We start from the raw sequence: 22,927 nt of genomic DNA on the forward strand, positions 1-22,927 counted from the left end.
AGCTCTGGCAGGTGGTGACAGGGGTGCCTTCACTTTAGGCACTGAGGCAGCCTGGGACCAGGAGCAGAGAGGGAGGCACCAAAGCCACTCTGGCTGTGGGGGGCCACAAAGCTGCAGAGGGGACACAAGGAACCCTATGAGGGGAAGTGGAACAGTCCACTTAGGTTAAGTGAGAACTGGCTGCAATGAAAATCTTAACTAGCATTTTGAGGCTACCTTCTATAAAATGGATGAAAGGATTCAGTATAACACTTCACTTAGTAGCTAAAAGGCCAACTGCCCATATTGGGTTCTCAATGAACGGGTTCTGTCATTAATCTCTTGTTGTAGCCAAAAATGTCCACCCTGATTCTTCTTTTGTAGATTTTCTTTCCAGGAATATTACTACATGATTTTTAAAAATTATTGAAAGTGTTTTTTGTTTGTTTCTTTGTTTTTATCGTGGGTTTGTAATAAGAGTGGAGAGAGTCAAACAAAACAAAAAGTGACACTTCTGAGACTCAAATGGGATTAATATCACTGGGATCTCTTCAGATCCTAGATGAGGATACTGGAGCTCAGAAATGTTAAGTGACTTACCCAGGGTAACACAGTAAGTAACGAAAGGGGGATTTGAGCCTGGGTCTCCTAACTCCAAATGCATTGTTCTTAAATGAGAATATGTTTTTTCCCCTCTTATTTAGAATGTAAGCTTTTTCAGAGTAGGCACCACCTGATTTTGATATTTTTATTTTTGTATTTATTTGTATTGTACATTTTAATTTTTATCCCAAACACTTATTCTGCTTAGCATGTAGTTGGTGCTTAATAAAATGCTCTGTATCTATAAAGTGCACTGTAACAGATATATGCTGGAGCCAACTCCAGCCAGCTCATAAGAAGCAACTGTTAAATTTTCATTTCATTATGAGCATTTCAGATCATGGCTTAATTGATTGTTTTACTGATTGTCTAGACTTAAGAAAATAGAAAGAAGAAAATGTTAATAATGCAGGATTAACTTTAAAGTGTGTCATGTCACATTTTTTTTATTTTTGGAGAGCTGGTTACCAATATACCCCTCCTTGTAACCCTTAAATAACTATATACATGCCAGCTATTATTTGAAGGGAGTATTTCACTGAGTTTCTTCTAACCCTAGCAGTGGAATTAATTACAGGTGTTAGGTTTTCGGTTTATAATCTGAATCTTCAGGTATGTAGTTGAATTTCTGTGTGTCCTTTAGAGCTAATTAGGTTTTGTACTTCTTATATTTTAAGGAAGTTAAAGCACTCTTCAAAAATGAAAACTGTCCCAAAGTGATAAGCTGTGAGTTTGCCCACAATAGCAGCTGGTACATTACATTCCAGTCTGATACAGATGCACAACAGGTAAGAAAATATTTTTTGGTATTGCCTCAAGTGGCCATTTATGTTTTCACCATTGTATTCTAACTCTTTGGGAAGCTTCTCACTTCTGTTTTCTTAATTCATTTATAAGATTTGGGCATTTGAAATTGTCCATGATTTTTTCCCCTTAGAAATCAGTTTATATAGTTAGTCTGCATGGTTTGATGATCTGCATAAGTAGTTTTTACTCTTAGTCTTAGTTAGAATAAATGTGTTTCTTTTGATTGTCAAAAAATGCTTATGTATTATAGAATTACTGATGATTTTTCATGTTTTCACTTTGGTAGCATGGCATCTTTTGCCTTTTGTTTCTTTTGGAAATGTGGGCTGGAACCCTATTATCATTTTTCTTGATTTCCTTTAAATGTAATGCTAAGAACTTTTCTAATGTGCTTTTTTGCAGGCTTTTAGATATTTGAGAGAAGAAGTTAAAACTTTTCAGGGCAAGCCAATCATGGTAAGAAATTTTTTCTTAAGTAGGGAATTATCATGTAGATATTGGTATTTCCTTAAAAGGAAAACCCAGTTAGCATCTAGGGAAGGGTTTAGTATGTACTAACCTGCCCCCAGAGTGGTAGTGTGAGTTTGTTAATAATTCCTCACAGCAATATCCTGTGCCATCCATACACATACAACATATAAGGGAAATGTGGTCCTAGTTTTAACTGAAATTCCAGGTCTACAACAAAAATTTTTCAGAAGCATCCAGATTAACCAAAATTCTGCAATTAAGAGTAGAAACAAAACATCAAAGAGCAGAAAGGAAGAACAGAAAACCTTCAAGTTCTAAGCAATCTTAGAAGTCTCTGTAACTCCCAAGATTCTAAGATCTTAGGTGAAAGATCCACATGCAACAGTGATTCTCTGGGCCCTACTGCCTGAGAGCCATGGAGTTGGGAATATGTAGTCTGTCATTGGCTTAAGTGCCCCTTTGGTTATGTTCCCTTGATTTTAGAGGATCTACTACTCTAGTTCCATTTAATCACTTAACAATAAGATTATTTACAAAAGGTTATTTACTTCAGACATATAGCACAGACATAAAGCATCCCTCTACTGCACACCTGCTTTTGATATGGACATAAACCATTTGAACTCATTTAAGTGTTTGATTCTTTTTAAAGTTGCATGACCAGTTCATTGATTTGTTTTCTTGTCTTGATTAAAAATTTAGAAAATATAAAATTTCCCCTAAGAACTTTGCATTACATAAGTTTTGGTATGTTGTCTCATGGTTTTGTTTTTGGTTTTGGTTTACATGTTATCTGTGCACACACCCCCCTACCCTCCCTATCCCTTCAAGCAGGGATTGATTCATTTTTTCTTTGTCTCCCCCAGACCTAGCACTTAGTGGGTGTTTAATAAATGCTTATTCACTAACATAATGCAAAATACCAGCTCAGCCTATGAATAGGACCTTAAGAAATGAATATGAGAATATGCAAGAAGAAGCAGATTGGAAAGGATATTAAGGATTTGAAAGGGGGAAAGTAATAGACCTTATCCAGGGGAAGGGCTAAAAAAGAGCTTAGGAACTTTAATTGAAGAAAGGAAAATACTAGGTCTTAACAGACGAACAAGGAAGATTTTGTGATTATTTCAAAGAAGTACATGAAATTAGTACTTGCTGTAGTCTTTTAGAGGAGCAGCTTTGTGGCACAGTATATAGAGTACCAGAACTGGATTCAGGAAGACCAAATGCAGCCTCAGACACTATCTGTATGACCCATGGCAAGTCTTTTAACCCTGTTTGCCTCAGTTTCCTCATCTGTAAAATGAGCTACAGAAGGAAATGGCAAACTGCTCTGCCAAGAAAATCGCAAATGGGGTCATGAAGAGTCAGGCAGGACTGAAATAAATGAGAAGCATGGTCTTTCAGAGCTTAGTTGACGAAGTTTACAAAGCAATTCTGATTACTTATCTACATCTCAGAGCTGGCCCCTGCTTTTCAAGCATGTGGTCTGTGGAAAGGCTTCTTTCATTCCCACAGGGGAAGTCTAAAGATTAAAAACAGCACACTCTCATATCACTACCTCTACCTGGGCTACTTGGGTTGGCCTTACAATAACTTAATCACATTTGTCAAAATAAAGGATTTTTAGTGTCTTTTACTGTTGATATAACAGGAGTGCTTTCTCTTTTCCTTAGGCAAGGATAAAAGCCATCAATACATTTTTTGCTAAGAATGGTTACCGCATAATGGATTCCACTGTATATACTCAACCAGTTCAGACTCAAGCACAGTTTGCCTCTCCGCTCTTTATGCAGCCTGTATATAGCCCTCATCAGCAGTACTCAATCTATAGTATTGTGCCTCAGCCCTGGTCTCCAAACCCTGCACCTTACTTTGAAACACCACTGGTAAGTAATGTCACAAAACCAGATATTTTTACTTGAGATTTGAAAGGATATTTAGTTTTTATCAATTTAACTGATATTTTGTAGTTCTCAACAGTGTTTCATTATACTGTTCTGAGTCTATTAGTTTGAATATATGTAATTTCATTCTTTTAAGCCTTTTGAAGGATAGGTAAAAGAAAAAAATGCATTAAACTTTTACTGAAGTGAAATTTTTGTCTGTACTGTGAAGCTTTACTGAAGGAACTGTTGTCTTTTCATTAAATAAGCAACAAGATAGTGGAATTCCATTATCTTGTTGCTTAATAGATCTAGTGCTAATGGATTTTGAGGTCTCTGAGGCACATATTGTAAGATATTTGAAATGTTTCATTTTTATGAAAAACTGAACTGACAGTGAAGATAGTTGTTACTCTGGTGGCTTTACTATCTCAATTTCATTCTAGGCCCCCTTTCCCAATGGTGGATTTGTGAATGGCTTTAACTCACCGGGATCTTATAAGACAAATGCTGCTGCTTTGAGTATAGGTCGACCATTCCATAGAAATCGGTAAGAATATATTATTATGCATAACAAGTGAAGAACTCATAATTGTTATTAGCAAAAGCCCTTACACAGATCCAAAGATTAAAACCATGTTTCTCTTGTTTTGTGGTTGTTTACATTTATAATTTTACTTGAACTTTATAAAAATACTGAAAAAGAAAAAAAGGATTCTGTATAACAGAGTTATTTCTGAGTTCTTGTACATCAATTAGCAATTGCTCTCAGATCCCCAATACTATTTTTGAACCAACACCTAGAAGAGAAGAACAATTTCCAAACAAAATGGGTTGGAAATTAAGATATGACACTTTTCTTCTCTCTCCGCCCCCCTTTTTAAAATTTTCTAATTTGTAGTTTATTTGAGAAGAAAATTGAGAGTCCCTATAATCTTGCAGGCTAGCATTATGATTTATAGCAGGGTAATCATTATAAAAGAATTCTTCTACCACATGAAATATAAATTAAGGATTGGTTCTGTTGTACTTTAAGAGCCTCCATTTTTGAAGTAAGATCACAACCACTGGGTGTGAGGGGCTTTGAGAAAAGCTCTTTTCCTCATTTGATTATCAGGTTAGAAGCTGATTGGTGAATTAGTGATGGCCCAATGATGATCAAAAGATGCGCTTAGAGAGAACAGGACTAACATTTCAAGGTCCAGGCCATTTCTGTGCTTTTCCTTTCTCTATCTTTTTTCTCTCCTTCCTTCTTTCCTTCAACTTTTTTTCTTTAACTTTCTTTGTTTTCCTGCCTAGACTGAGATTGTGTGTCCTTCTCAATGACGGGTAAGATTATGAGATCTGAGGGCTGTTAAAATTCATTACCAGCTATGTCAAAGTGCAATGCAGAAGTCTCGTCTGAATAAGAAAGCAAGTAGCATTAGCTGTAAAGGGAGCAAGTGATAACTATAAAGGAGTATATAAATCACTTTAGTTATATCATAGTTGACATTTAGAACTTCAGTTTAAGAAACCATCCTAAAATTAGAACATGTTGGTAAAGTATAATTCTGTTGTAGACCTTGTTTCATAAGCAGTTCTAGTATTCTTAGATAAAAGTAGCCAAGGGTTTTATCCCCACTTTTTGGAAGCCAAATTTGGCAGCCAAATGCCCTTTCCATTGAAGTCCATTTAATTTCTCACAAATTCCAGCAGTAGTTTGAGTTGGGGGAAGTATTTTACCTGAATCAATCAACAGACTTGTGCCTTCTAAATCCTATGCCTGGGAAATTCCCCACTCTCTCTTAAATTTTGAAAAGGAAATAGAGTAATTGTAGCATTATAGAGCTGGAACGGTCTTCAGAAAGACCAACTGCTTTATTTTTAGAAATGCTGAGGCTCCAAAATATTGTTACTTTCCAAGGAAACATACCTATTGGTAGCAGATAGACTCCTCAACTTAGATACTTTTTCTTTTTGGTGACATGAGATTTAGTTACACTTTCACAGCTTAAAGTTTGTATGTCTTATTCTTAAATTTAATTTCTATAAAATCATAGGGTGGATACTTTTTACAAAAGTCTTACGTGACTCTTGTTTGTCTTTCCTTCTGCAATCTTGTGTTTTTATAGCATGAAGCCTCATTTTAGGTCATCTAGTAGCTCAGAACATTCAGTGGAAGGATCGACTGTAGTTGGATCGGTGTCACTAGGTGATGGACCATTGAACAGAACTAGCTCAAGGAACCTTCAGACTGAACGGCCTAACCACACACTGTCTGGGAACCAAGAACAAGTATCTCCAAAGGAGTCTCCCATATCACAGATGGAGCAGAATGGTGACTATGGTGTTGGTAAAGGCAGGTAAGAATATGATTGCAAAAATCCCATTTTATTGGAACATGGGGGGTTCTTGAAAAGTACAATGACTTAGTGCATAGAGAACCTATCTCAAGAGTCAGAAAGATGCTCATGTCTTGCCCCAAACTCAATTTCCATACCTGGAATTTGTTGTAACTCTTCAAAGTTGATTTTGTTCTTTGCAAGTAACTAGTGTTCTGCTGCAGTGTTTTCCTTAACATTTCTAGCTTCATTCCTCTCACAAGAATTGGTCCTCTTAAAGGAATGATTCTTGATGACTCAGTGTCAATCCAATTTTTATCCTAGAATCAGTTGGAACATTCTAAATATTTTGTTCTTTCATGTTCACAGCCTTCAGCAATATGTTAATGTCCTAGTACTAGTCTTTAAAGGAGGTGAAGCAAAGAGATCTTCAGTTTACAAAAAATACATTAGTTGAGCCCTTAGTACAATAAGAATTATCCTGGTATCTTAGGGTTTTGAAGTATGATAAGTCCACTATTATGGTCTTGGGAATTAATGTGGAGGCTAACATTGGTATTAAATTTTACGGTCTTAATGGTGTAATGTATGTCCCTATGTAAATAAGATTAATATTTTGACTTATGTCGAAATCAGATTTGTACTTTAGGTTGTGATTTTACCTGTATTTGGTAAGTTGCTCTAGTTTTTTTTTTCTGGCAGTGTCTTGAAATGTATAAATTACTGTTCTTACCAGTACAGTATGGTGCAATTTTTATAAAAATGTCCTTGGAGTTAGAAGAACACAGGCTCGATATGAGTCAAAAAGTGTGATAACATGCCAGACAGTTAATTCAATATTAGACTGCATATAAGACAGGTATAGTGTATGACAGTAGTGTCAGATTCAAATATAAATAGATCCTTGCAGGCCACATTTTACCATAGAAAACCAGAAATTAACATTATGTTATATTGTATTTTATATATTTTGTTTAAATTTCTTAATTACATTTAATCTGGTTTAGGGTGCTTACGGGTGAGCCATAAGTTTTACATTTCTGATGTATAAGACTAGGGAGGTGTACTATATCTGAAATGCTTGTGAACACATTTGTTCATTTCAGGGCGCCAGAAGTTAGGAAAGTCATTAGTATGCCCCAGAAAATATCCCGCAGTAGATCATTCAGGATGATGTAGACCCTCAATTTTGCCATGTGAGAATTAAGGAGAAAAGACTGTGAACACAGTCTTCATCTTCAAGTATTCAAAAAGGTTGTTTTGGGGGCAGCTAGGTGGTGCAGTGGATAGAGCACTGGCCTTGGAGTTAGGAGGACCTGAGTTCAAATTTGGCCTCAGACACTAACTAGCTGTGTGACCCTGGGCAAATCACTTAACCCCCATTGCCTAACCAAAAAAGAAAAAAGGGGGGGGGCAAAAAGGTTGTTTTGTGAAAGAAGCTTGTTCTTGGTTACAGAGAACAGAACTGGGAGCATTTGTTGTAAGTTGATTTTTATTTTCCCTCAACAGTCACCTGTACCATATTTAGCTTGAAGTCATTTTTAAATTTCATATATATTTTTTTCCATTGGAAACCTTTTAAGGGCAAAGGACCCTGTTTTCAAATTCCTCTGTACCTCCCATAATACCTAATACTGTGTTGTGTGTGTACATTTAACTTGTTTGTGTTAAATGAATAACTATAAACCAGGATATTAGACCTTAAGGGGATACTAGAATATCACCTTTTTTTTAAATTGAAAATAAGTATCTAGTAGTTTCGATGTTCATCTTTTCCTCCTTTTTTTTCTCTTCCCTTCCCTCTCTACCTTCCCCCTCCTTCTTTTCTCAATTCTTCCATCTCTGCTTCTTTCTTCCCTTCCCCTCCCCCTCCCTCTCTCTTCTTTAAAAGGAGAAACCTTTTCAGAGGCCGGAGACGTAGAGATGATGACCGAATTTCAGTAAGTGACATTTCTCTTTGATGTAAAATGTGTGGGATTTAGATTTTGTTACTCTGGGACTTACTTATCTTACTTTTATTTAAAGATTCATTATATATAAAATAGAGAAGTAGTTGATTTCTATATACTACTCTTCTGTTAAGAGAGAGAACTTGTTTTCATATCACAAATCTGGGGTGACCCTCTCTTAAGACCATTATCATCTTAATATTCTCCCTTTAATAGCTGAGAATAAATAATATAAAAATACAGCCACCCTAATTTGAGTGCCTGTGTGTTTTCTGAAGCTTATTTATTAAGCTGCATTCTGGGTTTTTGTTTTTGTTTTTTTACATTCCTCACTCTTCTTTACTATCCAGGAAGATGAAAAGTAAGGTGTAAGTAGACAGGAATTCCCAGCATAAGTGATATAGTACTCATTATTTATTTGACTTGAAAATTGTTTTTACTTGTATTGATAAGTGTGGCTTATAACCAGACGGGCTAAATTCTTATTTTGTTTAGTGAGTGTTAGATAGCTCTGTGGTTTGTTCTTTGACTCACCAGTTCTTGTCATTTTGTGTTTGAATGCCACTTGTATAAACTCTAGTACCAAGTGAATTTTCTTTTCTGTGTCTTCTAGCGACCCCATCCAATAGCGGAAACAAAGACTCCTACACCAAAGTTTGACTTGCTAGCATCAAATTTTCCTCCTTTGCCTGGCAGCTCATCGAGAACACAAGGCGAACCTGCACTGGAGAGCAGAATGTCAGATGTTGTTAAGGGAATCTCCAAAGAAAAGGTAATTAGTATAGAATCCCAAATAGTGATTTGTTTTTGATCTTCCATTCAGTTTGATAACAGTTAAGTTTAATTAATTCGTGCTGAGTGCAAGGTTGTCTCAGATATCTCAGACCTTGATCACAATGTGTTTACAAATCTAATATAGATAAAGATGTCCCCGAAAATATATGTAGTAACAAAGGACAGTTAGGTTCAGAGGAACAGTCCAGGAGAGGTGCTGTGCAAAACTAACTATAGAGCACTTCAGTAGGGGACATAGGTTGAGGAAGATTTACATGAAGTAGGTGGCACTTGACTTGGCCCTTGGAGTCAAGGAACTCAGTAGGTAAGGATAGTTAATTCCAGCTGCTAACAGAGGCATAGAATGAAATAGATGGAAAGAATGACAGTAAACTGAAACATACAGGGCAACAGTGTGATCTAAGGAAAGATAGTTTGGGTCCACATTTTGATCCTTTATCAGGTTTTAATTTCAGTTATTCACATAGTTTTGCCATGTATCTCTGTTTACTGTTTAGTTCCTGTTAGTCATACAGAGCTTATTGCTTTCATAATTCACCTCAAATTAGTTGACATCCCAGAATTTTCTTTTAAATTTTCTTCAGAAATGTTTAGAAACATTTGGTATAATGTTTCTGTCTTGTTTCTAAACTACCTGGGGCTACAGAATATTAGAAATTATACCCAAGTATGTAATTAAATGGCCTATAGAGTAATCCCAACTCTTTTGCAAATTTTGCTTCTTTGTCCTATGTGTGAATTCGGAGAATACTACTTTTCATGTTAATTTTAAGGGAGACTACTTTAGCAAGAGGAAAGGGCCAGCCAATTGAGTTTAATTTATTTTTTTTTAACTTGTTTTGTAAAAGAATTTGGAGTGAGGTTAATGGTTTTCCTTTATTAAAAATAGTTTTACCAGTTATGTGCAAAAAATTAATTCCAAGCCTGTTTCCTTACATCTCCTCAACACAGTCCCAAAACATCCTTTCACAAATACCCACTCAAAAATGGGTCTGCATTCAAGAATGTTAACTAATTTTGACTTGGATTTTTTTTATATAGTATAACTCAAAACATAATTAGGAAGCTAAATCTACAAAGGCAGTTTGCTAAGGAAATTGTGCTAAGGTCTAGTTGAGAAAAACCCGTAGAGCTGCAGAAAAAAGGGAGCAATTATTTGACTAAAAGATGATTATGATCTAGTCTTTTAAGACATGAACTTTATTTTTCTTTTCTAATGATTACTGTTTAATAAGCCTTTGACATTCTCAACTAACACTTTTCTTAAATATACATTTAGCGAAATGACTAAGAATGACTAAAAGATTCAGTCTCTGGAATAAAATAAAAGAAGCCCCGGCATTCTTCTTAGTATTATTTCTTTAGCCAGTATTTAAGTTATGCATGAGATGCCGTCTGGCATAGCTGCCCTCTGAGTCAAAAAGGCCTGGACAAGTCACTTAATCTCAGTGTCTCAGGCTGCTAACTACCAGGAACTCCCTGCCCTAGTGAAGTCATAGCTCTGTTCCAAAAAAAAAAAATAGAAATACCAAGTAATACCAAATTCCATTTTAATTAACCTTTTCAATTCCCTTTCTACAAAATGATCATTATTAATTTAGAGCTGGAAAAATCCTTAGGGACCATCTTGTTCAATCCTTTCATGTGATAGATGAGGATACTCAGGCCCACAGAGGTTAACTGAGTTGCCTGAGGTCACATAGAAAAGTGTCAGAGGTGGGATTTGAACCCTGGTCCTCTTAAGTCTAAAACCAGTACCCCTTAAACTACACACATTGCCTCTCCATCTAGATAGTTACTAATCTCACATCCCATCACTGTTGACCACCTGGCAAAGGTGCTACTGAGGAATTAAAAAACTATATGTACACGGGCAAAAAGAAGATTGGTGTTCTGGTGCAGCAATAAATGTTCCAATTACAAATACCTCCCACCAGGTTAACAGAAATGAACAAAAATTTAAATTGTACACAAATCAATCATAGGAAAATCTGATTCATTAAGGAAGAGGTTGCTGTTTAGAATAACTCTGTAGTGAGTCCTCTGGAAAGCAAATAACACCCAGGTTTTTGTTTTTTAGACAGCGGAATATATAGTCATACCTATTTTCATTAACTGGTTTGGCAAAATAGCGTAATGAGAACAGTTTAATTTCATGGGAACAACTTTGTTGGTAGACTGGACAAATTATGTTAAAGTAGGAATCATTGTCAGCAGTGAAACCTTAGATACCATTTCATTAATACAAGGAACTCCCTGGATAAGGCAACTCTCTCTACTATTCCATGTTGGCACTTTCTCTGCAGCTTAAAATCTTAAGAGAGTTCCTCAGATTAAAAAGAGTGCCCAAGCGCTACATACATACATTCAGTGTGTGTCAGAGAAGTTGACTTTCTATAGGGTATACCACACTGCTGCTCTTGGTTATGATGCACTGCCTAGGCCAATTTTAGCTTCCCCAGTCACATGATCAGATCTGTTAGTTAAAATGTCATCAAAATTCAGTAGTCAAGGGGCAGCTAGGTGGTGCGGTGGATAAAGCACCGGCCCTGGATTCAGGAGGACCTGAGTTCAAATCTGGCTTCAGACACATAATACTTACTAGCTGTGTGACCCTGGGCAAGTCACTTAACCCCATTGCCTAGCCAAAAAAAAAAAGCTCAATAGTCACAAATAACCAAAGGCCTTTGGGCTTTCTTAGTAAAATAGGGGAAACAGTTGTCACTTAATTCTTGAGCCCAGTAGGAGTGGGGAAGCATTGTGCTAAAGAGCTAAGAGGAACTCTGTAGTAAATATCATGAGAGTTTTGTACCAAGGAATTTATCGAGATGACTGAGAGAATTACCAAAAGACAGGAAGGGCCAAATTAGGCAATAGGTGTCATTCTTTCTCTCATAGTGCTATAAATTCTAGGACAGATGTGGAGAAAATGGATGAGGTGAATAGATGTTAACTATGGTGGGAGAAGTGTAAGGAGAAAGGGAGTTAAGATTGTAGAGAATGCAACATTGAAGCAGCCAACCATCATGAGGTCTAAGGGGAGAGAGCAGGGCAGGGAGGTATTTTGTCACCAGAAGGGGTCTAATGCCAAGGGTTGGGGTAAGTAGGTTAATTGGATTCTGTGGTAGAGTAGAGAGAACATGTATTAGTGTGGTGAGGAAGTTCTGGTCAGAAAAGAAGCATTTGAGATCTCAGATCTACAGTAGCAAATGGAAAGGACGCTGGATTTGGAATCATAAAATCTCTACAAATCCTGACTCCCCTACTTACTGCCAGGCATAGAGCATCTTCAGCTTTTTTCAGGGTTGATGGATATTTTGATTTTATAGTCGTCCATGCTGAGAACACCATTTCGCATAAATAGGTAGTACAAAATGGCAGAAGTATGTTTAAGGCCATTTCAGAAATTTTTGGAAATTCTGTCCTAATCTCAAGCCAAAAATTCATTTAACGATTTTGTATGTACAGTAAAAACACTGGTGGCCCTATTCCTACTGGTTCCCTCACCCCTGATCCCCTCTCCAGAGAAAGGTACCCCTTTGCCTTTAGGGTTTTGTTTATTAGTTCTTATCATTAGATCTAGAGTCCATATTTCCTTTTGTTATTACTGTTTTTCTTGTTGATTTATCTGTTTCTGTTCAAGGTTCTGGAGATTTCTTCTTCCTGAAATCTTGGGTCCTTTTGACTTTTTTTTTTTTAAGCTCTTATTTTTCTTATTACTCACTTCCTGTCTTCCTCCCCTCAGATTGAGGTTTCCTTGGGGGAGGGATCTCAAATTGTCTCAGCATCCTTCCACACTGGGCAATTAGTGGTTCACCAGCCAAGGTCTCTGCTTCATATGATTTGAGGATAATCAGAACTTGCCCCAGCTGGAACTGTGTTCTCTCCTTCAGGCTAATGCACAGCTCTTGACACTTAACGGTGTTCTGTCCTGTCCCGTTCCCCTCTGTTCCTTGTTTCTCTGGCCTGGCACCAAAAGTTTAGAACTTGCTTTCCCCAATACCAGCAGCTCAGAGCTTTGCTATCCTGGTGCTTCTGGGTTACAGTCTGTGGAAATCTTTTGCTACTAAAGAGTTGCCGAGCTGGCAAACTTCCTCCACTGGAGCCAGAGTCTCTACAACACTAGAAAGAGGGAGGAGGTAGTAGAGTGCAGCAGTGAGTTTTGATGTACCCCTCTCTCATGTCCTTGGGTCTGCTAGTTCAGCCTACATGCCAGTAGCGTGTGAGGTGGGAGAGAGTTGGTAAGCTCAGGGTCAGGTGAGCTTCAGTTCCTTGGTTTGGGGGACCATTGAGGACTTTTCTTTTTTTAACCTGAGTATCCTAGACCAGGGCTTCTCAAACTTTTTCCACTGGTGACCCCTTTTCACCCTAGAAATTTTTCCGCATCTTTGCATATATAGGTAAACAAATCAAACATTTACTGATAATAAATCATAAGTTTATTTCAGGGGGCAGCTAGATGGATAGAGCTCCAGCCTTGGAGTAAGGAAGACCTGAATTCGAATGTGGCCTCAGACACTTGACACTTACTAGCTAGCTGGGTGACCCTGGGCAAGTCACTTAACCCCAACAGCCTCACCAAAAAAAAGAGAAAAAAAAAATTATTTCAAAACAGATTTTTAGCATATATATAATTTTTGCCATTTATTAAAAGTTAAAGCAAATTTGCATACTAATGCGATGAATGTGCTTATTTATTTTTACATAAAGAATTAAATCTTGGCATATTTCATACTGCCAGGTGTAGCATATCTTCAACTTTTTTAAGGGTTGGTGGATATTTTGATTTTATAATCATCAATGCTGAGAACACCCCTTCGCATTTAAATACATAGTACAAAATGGCAGAAGTGTATTTAGGGCCATTTCAGAAATTGTTGGAAATTCTGTCCTAATCTCAAGCCAAAATTTTTATTTAATGATTTTGTATGTACAGTAAAAACACTGCAATTCATAACATACAATAGTCTCACATCTGAGCCAAGGTGTTTTTGGCAGTGTTCATTGGCATTGCATGGCATGACAGCATGCTCATTGCATTTCTTCTTCTCAGGCCTAAAATATCCCACTACTACAATAGTGGTATCATTCACCTTTGATTAATTTCCTTCCCCCAAGTATAGAGAACTCTAATTAATGTAGTATAGTTATTGATAGCTTTGATTTCTTCTCTGAAAACTGTTTATTCATAGCTTTTGATGATTTATCACTTGGGGAATGGCTCTTACTCTTGTTAGTTTGATTCAATTCCCTATATATTTTTAAGAAATGAGATCTTTATCAAAGAAACTTGCTGCAAAGATTTTTTCCCGTTTCTGTTTTTATCCCAATTTTAGCTGCATTGGTATTGTTAGTGCAAAAAAAAGTAATTTTATTTAACCAAAATTACCTGTTTTGCTTCCTGTTGAACCTCTTTATCTCTCTTTTAGTCATGAACCCTTCCCCTACCCATAGATCTGACAAATATTTCTTCTGTGCTCCACTAATTTGTTTATGATTTCAGTCTTTATGTTTCAATCATAAACCCAGTTTGAATTTGTCTCAGTAGATGATGTAAGTTGTTGGTCCCTGCGTACCTAAACTACTTACAAGTTTTCCCAACAGTTTTATCGGATAATGAGTTCTAGCCCCAGTAGCTGGGATCTTTGCATTTATCAAACACTAGGTTACTATGCTTATTTGCTTTTATATTTTTTATGTACCTAATCTGTTCCATTGATCAACCTCTTTATACCTAGTACTAAATTGTGTTGATGGTTATAGCTTTGTAGTATAGTTTAAGACTGGTACTGCAAGGCCCCTCTTCCCTCTTCTTTCATTATTTCCCTTTATATTCTTGACCTTTTATTCTTCCAGATGAATTTTGTTGTTTTAGTTCTCTAAAGTAATTCTCTGGTAGTTTGTTTGGTATGGCACTGAATAAATAAATTAATTTAATTAGTATTATCATTTTTGTTATTTTTATTATGTTGGTTTGGCCTGCTCATGAGCAATTAATATTTCTCCAGTAATTTAGATCTGTCTTTATTTGTATGAAGAGTGTTTGCAATTGTGTTCTTATATTTTCTGTGTGTTTCTTGACAAGTACACTCACAAGTATTTTATATTATCTGTATTTATTTTAAATAAAATTTCTTTTTATATCTCTTCCTGGTTGGTTTTGTTGGTAATTTGCAAGCACGCTCATGATTTGTGTGGGTTTATAACTTTCTAATGCAGCATCGAATAGTAATGGTGATAAAGGACATCCTTGATTAGTACAGTATGTAACCAGACCTCACAGTGAAGCCATGAACTTTGCTTTTCAGAGCTTCAGTTTCTTCATAAGATCTCAGTGGTAAACTAATGTCAAGATTTTGCAAATCCTGCTTTAACATAATTTGGCTATTTGACCAATATGAAAGTTCCTGTGAAACTAACTATTCTCATTTATGTCATTTTGCCTCACTTTTTTTTTTCTGAATCAGTTAATGAAGTTGGGTAGGGTATGCTTTTATAAATAGGTTTGGGTTTTTGTTTTTGTGTTTGGTTTTGTTTTTTTTGTTGTGGTTTGTTTGGTTTTGTTTTTTGACTTTGGAAAACCAAAGTTTAAAAAACGGAAATCGTGGTGGTTTATTTGCTTTCCCAATAATGTGGTTCCTTTAAAGAGCAACCTCTTAGTTGAATGTTACCAATCAGACCAACTTATATACAGTATAATTTTGGGGGGGGGGTGAGGCAATTGGGGTTACATGACTTGCCCAGAGTCACACAGCTAATGAGTGTTATACGCCAGATTTGAACTCAGGTCCTCCTGACTCCAGAGCTAGTGCTCTATCCACTGCACCACCTAGCTGCCCTACAATATAAATTTTTGTCATTTTCTGGAACCTCCTATCTTACAGGAAGGTACTTATAGATGAACATTACTATTGTCACAAAACATTTCCCCTTTTACTCTTGACTACGTGTTTTTATTTAATTCCTTACTAACACCTGTGCCAGAGGGTCAGCCATGATACGATATGAAACTACTTAGTAACTGGCTATTTTACATTGGGGTATTTTAAAACATTAGGTAAAATAGAGTTTAGAATTACTTGGATTTTGTCCATCGATGCTATATCAATCCTTTATAGAAAAAAATAGTAGAATGTTGATTAGACATTTCATTAATGAATATTTTATACAACTTGAGTTTCCTTGCAGAGTTGGTAAATAATCAGATCCTTTTCTTTCTCCTTGTCCTGTCGCCTAGCCATCATTATATTGACTTCATTTAATATTCATTTTAAATAGATTTCTAAAGCAATATAAATCAATAATTGAAGTTTTAAATTTATATTGTTTTCCATCAGTGCCAAAATCTTTTTCCAAAAAGTTTTTATTCTTTTCTATTTTATCATTTGTTGTTATGAAACCTTACTCTTTTCTTTTTCACTGACTGAGGGACTAATGGGTTCTTAATGATGACTGTGTAATAAACAAGTTCCGATATCACTGTGTACTTTTGATTCTGTGTTTCCTTTAAGGAAAACAAAGAGTTGCCAGCCAGTTGTCCAACCTCGGCTGAGGACAGACAGACAGACAGCAATACCCAGCTGCCAAGCTTGAGTGCAAGTTCTCCAAATACAGCGGAGAGTCCTGTGTTCAGGTACAAAATGAAGAAGTCCATTGTTTTGTTTTCTTTTGTTTTTTTAAAGAAAATGTTTGGAATTCCTCTTCTGTTATCTTAAAGAATAAAAAGGGGTGTGATACAGTCATGAAAACCTTGATTTTGGAGTCAGGAGTGAAGTATTCTAGTCTTAGCTTTGCTTTAATTAGGTGTGTGTCCTTGACATTCAAAGTCTGAAGTTCTTTACTTGTGAAATGTGGGCACTGGGCTTGGTGATATATGAGGTCCAATCCCTTCCAGTTTCAACATTCTATGAAACTATTACAGTTGAAACAAAGGAAAGAGAAGGGAGAAATGTTGGTTTCTTGTAAAATCTGGGTTAAGATTGAGAAGCTCTTTTTCTCTCAGTTTTCTTATTTTATGGAAGTTCTTAAATATTCTAACCATTTACAATGTTAGGATTGCCTCTGATCTTTCCTATTAATAGTGCTTATTAGGACAGTGAGCTTTTCATTATTTTCATAAAGCCCTGTCAAGCTCTTTCCTTTTTTTTATTAGCACAACTCAGCAGAAGAAAAATATTGTGGAGGTTTGCCCTACCCAGAAGGATGTTTCCAACCAGACAGCTCCACTTTTACCATCTTGTTCCCCTAATGCTGCAAAACCACCGAGGATAAACACTGTCTCACCTTGTAGTAATGTAAATATGGCCACAGCTGTTGTTGTACAGGTAAGACAGTTTCATTTGCTAGAGTGCTGATATGAGACTTTTAGGCTGACATTAAATTCCACAGTTTTTGAGTATCTACTAGGTTATGCTAGGCGCTAACTGTGTGGGGAAAGTGCCTTTCTTTACCTCACCGCCCCCAGAACTGAGACAACCCTTTGTTAAGTTCAAGAAGCAGGTTATTTGGGAACAAAGGATCCAGAGTGAAACTCATTCTACGAGCTCACATATCAAAAGTTCATCATAGCAGAGGTATATTGTACTTTAAATCATTGCTTAGTAATGAGAACAGAGGAATAGTTCTTTTTCTGAGTTCCTTAATTTAGTTGCTTTGGCTGTTGCTCTTATGTAATTGAAGATTTCTTAGCCAAATCATTGTGAATTTTGCACTACTTAGTGTATTGGCAGCATTGTGGGGGCATTGTGTACAAAACTTAACGCAAATTTAGTGGTGTTGACTTTCCTAAATGGAGGATTTCAGCCACAAATTTCAAACATTTGCGATGTTCTTTGTAGGTACACTAAGAAGAATTGAGATTGAAACTTTCCACCTATAATCCCCACCATTCTTAATAGAGTGTGTTTTTTGCCCTCAGGGTTCCTTTTGTAAACATAAAATAGTGTAGAAGCAGCTTCCCTGGATCCATGTCTTTCACCTGTACAATAAATAACAACTGTTCTTTGCTATTTCTTTGCTATCCCAGTTTCTCATTCCCTCCTTTCTATAAAAATAGCTGATCTTCCAGGATGAGGAAGCCCTAGATGACCCCCAGGCCAAAGTTTGTGTAAAGCCTCCCTGGAGCCATCCAATTTGGGGGGGTTATTTTTTCATCTTTGTGGTTAATTTTAAGTCATTTGGTACTTGCTTATAAGAGTCTCTAATATATAAACTTTTTTTTTTTTGGTCACCTTAAAGGAGCCTCGGAAGTTAAGTTATGCCGAAGTTTGCCAGAAGCCCCCTAAGGAGCCTTCTTCAGTCTCCGTACAGCCACTACGAGAGCTTCGTTCCAATGTTGTGTCCCCTGCCAAAAATGAAGAGAATGGTGTTCCTGAGAAATCACATGAGAAGTCACATGAAAAGCCAGAAGGAAGGGCCAGTAAGGATTATCCTGGCTTCCGTGGTAATACTACTCCCAGAGGTGCAGCTGGAAAAATCAGGGAACAGAGACGCCAGTTTGGCCACAGGTCTTCACCTCAGGGAGTAACTCGGCGTAATGGCAAAGAGCAGTATGTGCCACCCAGATCACCAAAGTAAAAAACAAAGAAAAAAAAAAACTGTTCAAAACTCCTATCTCTTTCAGTTAAACTTGAACTGTGGATTAATGAGCTTTGTTGGAGGGGAAGGGGGTATAGCCAGTAAGGAGAAAGGAGAGAAAGTATGGCCGGAACCGTTGTGGATCTTTGGAGTTTGTGAAAAGTGGAATCCCAGAATTCATCTCTAAAGTGATTTTAAAATGCTGGAGGGTTCCAATCAGTATAAATATATATATATAAATATTATAATTTTTGTATTTTTGTTTGTCTTTAATTTGCAAGGTTTCCTGCCTGAAGTTAATTTTGGGGGTTGAAAATTAGCTGGAAAAATGCATATTTACATGTCCTTCAGTATAGGAGGTGAGGGAGTGAAAGAAAAATATTTTTTGACAAAGCATTTCTGTAAAATTAGAAATTACTTTTTTTAATCTATTTAAAGTTAGGCTTGTAGAATGCTGTCTTTGCCTTTATGGCCTTGTGTTGCAAATCAGATCATTGGCTGGTATGCTTGGTTTGTGTGTGTTTGTGTGTATGTGCCAGAATGACAGATTGCAGCCAATTCTGTTATGTCATAACTTAGTAACTGATTTAAAAACTGAATGTACTACTTAAGTAGAATTTTTTCCAGCTTGAAATTTAGTCTGTCTTTTGACCTTACTAATATTTCATTCAATAAGCTTTTTAACTGAATTTACTGGAGATCTGATTGTAGGTCAGAATAAGTGTGAAGCTCAAGGAAATGGGAAAAAAAAAGCAAATAAATATAAAACTTGGTCTTAGACCTGTACTTTCAGGTCTGGTAGACTGTAGGGGTTAAAACTGCCCTATTTTCTTTCCCCAATAAGGGGTACATAACATCTTTTCATTTTTGTTGCTTCATTGTTGTTCTCTGTTCATCCTCTCCCCGACCTATGACAGACCTGTGTGTTTCTCATTGCATTAGGTCTAGTAAGATCTTACTATAGGTGTGTTCTAGACATGGCTTCTGAAATAAGTGTTGTTCATTACTTTACTTATGTTCAAGTATTCAAATACTTAGGATCCAGGTTGGAAGGGCAGGCTGCCCCTACAGTAATTTGTGTTAGTGCTAAAGATAAGACTTTGTAACTAATTCTTTAAAGTGTTAAGTACTGTAGAAGTCAAATTTTTATAATTTGGGGGGAACTTTTCTGTTTACAGAGCATATAATGCCTGCGTCTTTTTTTTCCCTTAAAAATGTTTTTGGTTTTTTGGTTTTTGTTTTTCCCGGGATTAACTCTGACAGATTAACTCGGAAGGTCATAAAAATTTTTTTAAGTTTTTGAGGAAAGGCTGAGGAAGAAAGGTAGTTTAAAAAAATAACCTGTGTAGGTTCTCATTGTCTACATTTGCAGCTCTGTTGTTGTACATTTAACAGATGGATGAGTTTATGTGCTAGTAATTACAGGAAACGACTGAAATATAAAAAGAAAAAAAAACCATGTTGCATTAATCTGCTAAGTCAGACCCCAAGTTCAAAGTTCTGTATAAAAGTTTTTTTCTTTTTAGGAATAGTTTTCAAAAGTAAGAATTGTACCTTTTTCAGTGAATTGCAAATGTACAAATTGAAATTGTAAATTGTAAACACTGGAAAGCACCATTGTGACATATACAGTAAACATCTTAGTAATATATACTAGTGATGACATTAGAATGAATGTAAGTGGAGGTTAAATTACATTACTGTGAAACTTTTCATTTTTCAACTTTAGCCGGTTAACCTTTGGAAATTCTTATTTAGTAGGTAACTGTTAACAAATCACTTTAAAAACACTGCACATCTTTTTTTTTTCCCCTACGTATATATATGTATATGTATATGCCAGAGTTGTCATTTCTTTGTAACTTATTCAGCTTGGCAGTTGCTTTTGATTTAACGGCTTGATAATTCTGTATAATATATTTATGCAGTTTAAAACTGTTCATTTCTACATATAATTTTAAAAATCATTCACTAAAACAAACAATAAAACTACCGTGCTGAGTTTAGGGGAAGTTTTAGGTTCTTTTTAAAAGAAAAAAAATTAATGATAATCACTGATCACATCTATGGTAAAAATGCTTAATCAGTTTACTTAGATAATGCTGCATTTGGTGGAAATGGCAAAGAAATGGCAAACATTTAAAAGTGTTAACACTGTGAACTGCATTGAGTTTCAGACAATAAACATTTTATAAAATCATTTGATATAGATTATAAACTTAATTATTGCACTCAAACTGAAAAATAATCTTTACAATAATATTCACAGATTTAGGCTTGCCAGTATGCTGTGTATGGATTGTTGAGTAAAAACAAGTATTAGTGCTTATAAAGCCACCTAATTTCTAAAAATTTCAGATGTCCTAATTCTGACAAATGGAAATAACTTGTTTTGAGGAACGCAAGTTGGTGAGGCAGATGTGTTGAGTCTTGGTTTATTCATTGGTTTTGTCTTGTACAATTCTAACCAGCAGAGGGATTGGATGTCAGGGAGTGCTTGCATTTGATCAGAAGAGAGCACTTCAGCATTTTGGACTATCATAAAATATAGGCCTTTATGGGATTTTCTTTAAAAATCTACTTTATTGCAGCTTCTTAGAGCAGTGAGTACCTTTTATAGTGAGGTACTAAGAAACTCGATGTGTAGTCTTTATTTCACAGCAGCAAATTAAAGTTTCTGTACCAGGTGATGCCTGTTAAATGTGTGAAGCTGTTAATTTTTTTTCCCAGTATTACTCTATAACTGATAAATTAAGGGAATTCATATTTTTTTGGTTCTTGGATACAAGAACATAAATCTTAAATCCATTCCCCTTCTCACCCATATATCCCATTTTCTTTCTTTTGGTGGGGAGGTAAAAAGTAAATACAAACTGCTATGAAAATTGTAAATCTTTGTGTGACCATGAATTTACTCCTTGCAGTACTTGTTGCATGAAGTGCATATAGCATAGGTTGACTGAAGTAAGCTATCTTCATATTCTCCAAATGCTCATGCAAGTTCCTCACCTTTCATTTTACTTCCTTTCCTTTAAAAAGGAATGGAGACAGTACAAAATTTCTGCATTTTTTTTTAGTCTTGCCCATTTCAGTTTCCTTAAACACCTACAGTTTTTCCTCCAGCAAAAGCAATTTCAGTTTTTAGCAAATTTGAACACTGGTTTTCAAAATAGTTGCCCAGGGATCTAATGACTAAATTATTTTTCCCCATTCAGTCTTTGAAGGAAGACTAGATTGTTCAGGGTTTTTTGTTTTTGTTTTGTGTTATGTGCTAAATTTGCATGTGAACAAATGTTAGCATATGAATTTCTGATTACTCTGATTCCTAAAATTAAGGTAACTTGAGTGTATTGTCTTACATTCCTTTTTTTGTTTTGTTTTGTTAAAAAAGTAACCAAGTTAGCTTGGTGAAAGGTTTAAAGGTGCAGTTTTAGCAATAGATATAGATGCATAAAGCAACCTATTATTATAACTATTGGAAAGGAGGAATAGGAAGGATGTTGCTGAAACAGAATAGTATTTAAAAGTAATACATTACTGTAGTATTCTCAGTTACAGCCTTACAGCTTTGTCAGCTTCATTAGCCACTGGTTTTACTGTCTGACATACATGAGCATTCACCTGGGTTATATCTGTAATGTTTGTGCTGGCATGTTATACAAATGGGTAAAATGCACCATTTTATTGAAGACAAGATGCAACAGAAATACCCATGGGGAGAAATTGCCTCTAATAGGTTTTTATAAATTCATAACTACGACAGATATGCAATAGATCTTTTTTGGGATGTTTTTGTATGTATTTCCTTGTAACCTGGTTGCCATTAATATAAATACCTTATGCTTTATTGTGTATGTTATATGTAGTCTGGGCTTCCTTTAAGAAGGTACATAGTAGTTTCCGTTTTGATTAACTCTGAATTTGGACACTTTAGGAGTTCCGTCAGAAAAGGTTTGTTTTAATATGTAGTTGGGAGTAAATCCACTCTGAAAATTCATCTGATCATTAACCTGTTAACAATTTAAAATTGTATATTGAAGAACTGAAGACTTTTTAAAATGGCTGTTCAATTACAGATCATTTCCACAAGTGCAACTCAAAACATTAAAAGGGTTTTGTTTTCAGTTTTATTCAACTCAAAATTGATGAATACATATCTATATACACACATGTATGTTTACATATATAGATACATATGTATATGTATTTCCATATATGTGTGTGTGTGTATGCCCATATATATATGTGCCCATCAACTTTCTCCTCAAATGATTCTGACTTCCCTTGGCATTCACATCTCTTAACAAAATGTTGGAAAGGGCTTGGGGGAAAAAAAACAGAACCAACTATCTGGCTTCTACTTTGTCCATTGCTCTGGTTTATTCCTGTTGTCAAGACTGTCCAAAACAATATGGTGTGACATAGGCTCATGCTTTAAATGTTAAACTGATTACATCCATGTATTTGTATTTTTGTTTTTGACATTGCCAAGGTGCTATGGGAAATTAAAATAACACAAAATTAGAAAAAATAAAGC

At 35.9% G+C, this 22,927-nt stretch overlaps 1 protein-coding gene and 1 non-coding gene across 4 annotated transcripts in view; both read left to right on the plus strand.

The window, feature by feature from the left end:
• Positions 1–18,412, plus strand: part of LARP4 (La ribonucleoprotein domain family member 4) — a 55,359-nt gene extending 36,947 nt beyond the window's left edge. For 2 of the 3 annotated variants that reach the window (XM_027844350.1, XM_027844349.1), the window contains exons 7-16: positions 1,260–1,370; positions 1,792–1,845; positions 3,537–3,749; positions 4,193–4,296; positions 5,861–6,091; positions 7,962–8,010; positions 8,633–8,791; positions 16,326–16,447; positions 16,967–17,138; positions 18,052–18,412. In XM_027844350.1, coding sequence (XP_027700151.1) covers positions 1,260–1,370; positions 1,792–1,845; positions 3,537–3,749; positions 4,193–4,296; positions 5,861–6,091; positions 7,962–8,010; positions 8,633–8,791; positions 16,326–16,447; positions 16,967–17,138; positions 18,052–18,390 — 1,554 coding nt within the window. In that variant the 3' untranslated portion in view covers positions 18,391–18,412. The remainder of the gene's footprint in view (positions 1–1,259; positions 1,371–1,791; positions 1,846–3,536; positions 3,750–4,192; positions 4,297–5,860; positions 6,092–7,961; positions 8,011–8,632; positions 8,792–16,325; positions 16,448–16,966; positions 17,139–18,051) is intronic. The other variant, XM_027844351.1, reaches the window with a different exon arrangement.
• LOC114029843 lies at positions 4,891–5,100 on the plus strand. The gene has a single exon (XR_003567532.1). It is a non-coding gene; the product is annotated as a small nucleolar RNA SNORD97 (small nucleolar RNA).
• Positions 18,413–22,927: the final 4,515 nt, after the last annotated feature.

The sequence above is a fragment of the Vombatus ursinus genome, unplaced genomic scaffold (assembly GCF_900497805.2).
Source record: "Vombatus ursinus unplaced genomic scaffold, bare-nosed wombat genome assembly UNPS02014941.1, whole genome shotgun sequence".
In the NCBI taxonomy this organism is placed as follows: domain Eukaryota; kingdom Metazoa; phylum Chordata; class Mammalia; order Diprotodontia; family Vombatidae; genus Vombatus; species Vombatus ursinus.